This window comes from Cephus cinctus, unplaced genomic scaffold (genome assembly GCF_000341935.2).
Source record: "Cephus cinctus unplaced genomic scaffold, Ccin1 Ccin1_scaffold0691, whole genome shotgun sequence".
Lineage (NCBI taxonomy): Eukaryota > Metazoa > Arthropoda > Insecta > Hymenoptera > Cephidae > Cephus > Cephus cinctus.
The window spans coordinates 9547-14002 of NW_014333314.1; the positions used below are offsets into that span (position 1 = coordinate 9547).

Here is a 4456-nt window from a genome sequence, read left to right on the forward strand (position 1 = left end):
GAGATAGCTAAGCTTTTCGAACGAGTTATTGCAAATAGGATACTACAACACATGACTCAGGAAGCGTTAAATATTTCAGAAAGACAATACGGCTTCCGGCAAGGTCGTTCTACCATAGATGCGATAAAGTATGTTGAGAAGAGAGCCAAGGAGGCCACTGGCAGTAGGGAGGTGTTACTGGCTATCTCCTTGGATATCAAGAACGCCTTTAACACTTTGCCCTGGGAGACGGTGAATGAGGACATCAAATACTTTAGAATACCGGAGTATATCAAGAAAATGATCTCTGTATACCTTAGCGACAGATGGGTGGTGTGTTCCACGCGAGTAGGCCAAATGAGACACAAGATGACTAGAGGAGTCCCACAAGGCTCAATCCTAGGTCCACTTTTATGGAATATAGGATATGACTGGGTACTACGAGGTACAAATCTCCCTGGCGTAGATGTAGTCTGTTATGCAGACGACACATTACTACTCATCAGAGCCAGGACACTAAAAGAGGCTAACATAGTAGCGGGAGTTGCGGGCCCCCAGATAATACAAAGGATAAGGAGATAAGGTGTTGACGTGGACCTAAACAAAACGGAATGCGTACTCTTCCATGGTCCGCGGAAAGGACCCCCTGTAGGATCAGAGGTGACCATAGAAGGGAAGACTATCCAAACCTCCAAATCGCTAAAATATCTGGGACTTAGATTGGACTCCAAATGGAATTTTGTGGACCACTTCAAGATGCTAGAGGAGAAATTAACAAAAGCTATTGGAGCACTTAGCAGAATACTGCCTAATCTGGAGGGCCCCAATGCCTCATGTAGAGAACTCTACTCGGGAGTCATCCGCTCCACAGCTATGTACGGAGCCCCCGTATGGTATCGTGCCTTACAGGAAGAAACCTCAATGATACTACGGAGACCGCAACGGGCGGTGGCCATTCGAATTATCAGAGGCTACCGAACGGTTAGCACGGACGCCGCATGTGCCTTAGCGGGAACCATCCCTTGGGACTTAGAAGCTAAGATAGTCAGCACACTCTATGACTGGAAGCACGCAAGGGTAGAACAGCCTACCCCAAAAATGATTGAGGAGCAGCCCATGGCATTGAGACGAAGTGCCATAGACGAATGGAGCAGGAGACTTGTACAGCCCAAATATGGCATAAACACCATAAATGCAATTCAACCGATACTCCGTAAATGGGTGGATAGAGAAAATGGTGAACTAACTTTTAGAATGACGCAGGTTATCACGGGACACGGGTGCCTGGGATGGTACTTAAACAAAATAGCAATGCGAGAGCCTACATCAGCATGCTACCAATGCAATGGATGCGAAAAGGAAACCGCACAACACCTGCTGGAAGAATGTCCTTTGTGGAACAAGGAAAGGGATACGCTAAAAAGTACCATAGGAGACAACCTCACACTACCTAACATCATGAGCCAAATCATATCAGAAGAGGAGAAGTGGAAAGCTTTTCAGATATTCTGTGAAACAGTCATGGCGAAGAAGGAAGAAGATGAGAGACGCAGGGAAACTGAAACCAACGATGCAATAAGGAGAAGAAGAAACGCAAGAAGAAAGCGGAGATCAGTGCACAGCCAGCTGGGAGAATGAAGTGGGGGGTACCCACTCCTCCCAAATACGGAACTGGTGCCTAGTACGCAAGCAAGTAAGTAAGTAAATAAGAAATGCGCGCGCAGATGTCGTCACCTAGCCATAGGCAAGATGCACAACACATCTCAAGAGAAGGCAGGCTCTCAGAGCTATGCTGCTCAGGCTAAGGTGGAAGTCATATCTTAGTTCCCACCTTGCCTGTTCACAAGCAGCTGAAGGCAGCACCGCTGAGTTTTAGTGAGTAAGAGTCTCACATAACCACTTGTCTCAACCTCAGGGGAGAGACACGTGGTATCCATGAGGATTTCTCAGCGTTAAAAAAAAAAAAAGGTATCGAGTTTCTTCGCCAGCTACTAACTGTTGTGCTCCGGTTTTCACAGCGTGTACAAAACTTGTAAGTGAGGTTGTCTTACCGTCGTATTTAGGAATTTCTAATGCTGCGTTTTGTATTCTAGCTTGCGATGTTGTGAAGTTAAATGCTTCTATTAGGGATCGAGATAAATCTGCATCTGCCATGTTGGAGTAACAAATTTGAGCAGTTCCGAAATGGTTATTTAACAAACGTCTAATGTATGTATGTGACTGAACTCGTTCGTGGTACCAACTTGATTAGGGTGGTTTGAATTGATAGGATTTCTAAGATAACAATGGGGAAGTTGACCCGAAGTCCAACTTCCTTAGTCACGCTTAGAAGTTGGATAAGATGGGTGTTGGTATTTCAGGTTGAGTTAATACTAGTTCGGAGGGAAGATAACAATGGGGAAGTTGACCCGAAGTCCAACTTCCTTAGTCACGCTTAGAAAGGATGGGTTACTTCAAAAATAACAATGAGGAAGTTGACCCGAAGTACAACTTCCTTAGTTGATTTCTGAAGGCGGTTAAGGTGCTCAAGAATAACAATGGGGAAGGTGTCCCGAAGTACAACTTCCTTAGTCGGTTCTTCAAAGACAGGACTTCAAAAATAACAATGGGGAAGTTGACACGAGGTCCAACTTCCCTAGTCGGTTTTGAAGTATGGAGATCGTCGAAAATAAGAATGGGGAAGTTGAACCGAAGTCCAACTTCCTTAGTCGGTTTTCGAAGTTGGATAAGATGGGTGTTGGTATTTCAGGTTGAGTTAATGCTAGTTCGGAGAGAATCCTACCGCTGTCACTAATTCTGTTACGTAACGACCGGAGGTAACGTGAACAATATTTGAGTGAATTCCGAGCGGTAAGAATGCACTCAATGGTGGGTTCGCTCCCCGTTTAAGGTGTTGAAACACGCCTTGCTATTCCAACGTGGATAGATATTCTCTGAAATGTTGAGGATGGGTAATAGATATTTAAAACGCGAGTAAAATGTGAAATTACGATATATTGTTACAACCAATTTAGAAGTTTTCAATTAATTGTCGTGTACAGAGTTTCGATTATGAGAAATATTGAATAACAAAACTTGACTGTGTGTGAGGTTAAGGCAAGAAGAAATTTGGTGGAACAGAAATTTATCAAATCTATACGATATTTGGAAAGACTAGTCTATGCAGCTCAATTTTGCCCGGTAACCGATCCAGCTTGTTCCCTAGGGTATGTAATAACGAATCCGTACCTAGGCCAAATTGCGAATATTACACTGAATCTAATACTCTAACGGTTAGAGCCACGAGTGACAACGTGCAGTCCGATCTTTACGCGTGAAACTGAATGATTTTCTGAGCATCTGTGCCATGATTTTGGCTGCTTATATAGTCGATTTTTGCTCATGCTCTAGGTACGGTTAGGACGTTAGGAATGCACTCGGCTAACCAGCTGGGTAGGTGGCACGGGCAATGCACTGGGTAATGTGCTGAGTCTGCAATTATGCTTCCTGTCGGCTGCGTTATTCTTCTGTTTCGGAATGGAGGTCGATATACGTAACAAGAGTAAAATATGATATATTGCAATTTTAACAATGTTTCGGATTTTGGAAAAGGTTGCGAAATTTTATAGTTTGTTTTTATACTCTCCTCGACATTACGTGTAAGTTTGAAAACTTTTGGAATTATTGTTAATTGATTGTCTTGACTGACTGACCTTTACAGCCAGATGGCACGATTCGCAATTGTTTCTTAATCTGAGCGTCAAGCGTTTTCGTTGACAGGCTGCCGATACTGGCCGAACTCCTTAGCTTCGGGCAGCCGTCTCACGTGCAACGCGCGATTCTCAACTGTTTCGAAGTATGAGTTCGGTCAGACGCAAAACCCGTACACGGTGTGTTAAGCCTTAGCTAGTGAAACTGCTAGGGCGTAGATATATCTGATTATGGGCCACCATTTAACGCTAGACGTATCTGTTTGCTGTGAAAGTGGGGGATGTAATGCCAACGAATGAGAGCGTGTGTAGGTATACAGATTGATGATTTATTGTGGGTAAGATAAGTTGACTTACAATGGTTGATAAGTTTGGAAGAGTTGATGTTGCACTTCACTGAGTTCTTTCTGTGGCAATCCGTCGTCTGTTGTTACACTCGCGATAGATTTAATAGAACGCTCACCGCGATGACTTCCCTGGCCCTCGGGTGGGAAGGCTTGGTCACAAGGATCCGAAGACACGTAAAATACTACCAGCGGAGGCCCCGTTTAAGGTGTTGAAACACGCCTTGCTATTCCAACGTGGATAGATATTCTCTGAAATGTTGAGGATGGGTAATAGATATTTAAAACGCGAGTAAAATGTGAAATTACGATATATTGTTACAACCAATTTAGAAGTTTTCAATTAATTGTCGTGTACAGAGTTTCGATTATGAGAAATATTGAATAACAAAACTTGACTGTGTGTGAGGTTAAGGCAAGAAGAAATTTGGTGGAACAGAAATT

General features: G+C 43.6%; 1 protein-coding gene across 1 annotated transcript; it reads left to right on the forward strand.

Moving 5' to 3' along the window:
- The first annotated feature begins 735 nt into the window (after positions 1-735).
- On the forward strand, positions 736-1617 carry LOC112494668. Its single transcript, XM_025087329.1, has one exon. It carries the CDS (start codon positions 736-738, stop codon positions 1615-1617), a length of 882 nt encoding a protein of 293 aa, XP_024943097.1.
- The last annotated feature ends 2839 nt before the right edge of the window (positions 1618-4456 follow it).

Bases quoted from the DNA above. Each gene is read 5' to 3' on its own strand.
- LOC112494668 (XM_025087329.1), top strand. From the start codon at position 736: ATGCTAGAGGAGAAATTAACAAAAGCTATTGGAGCACTTAGCAGAATA.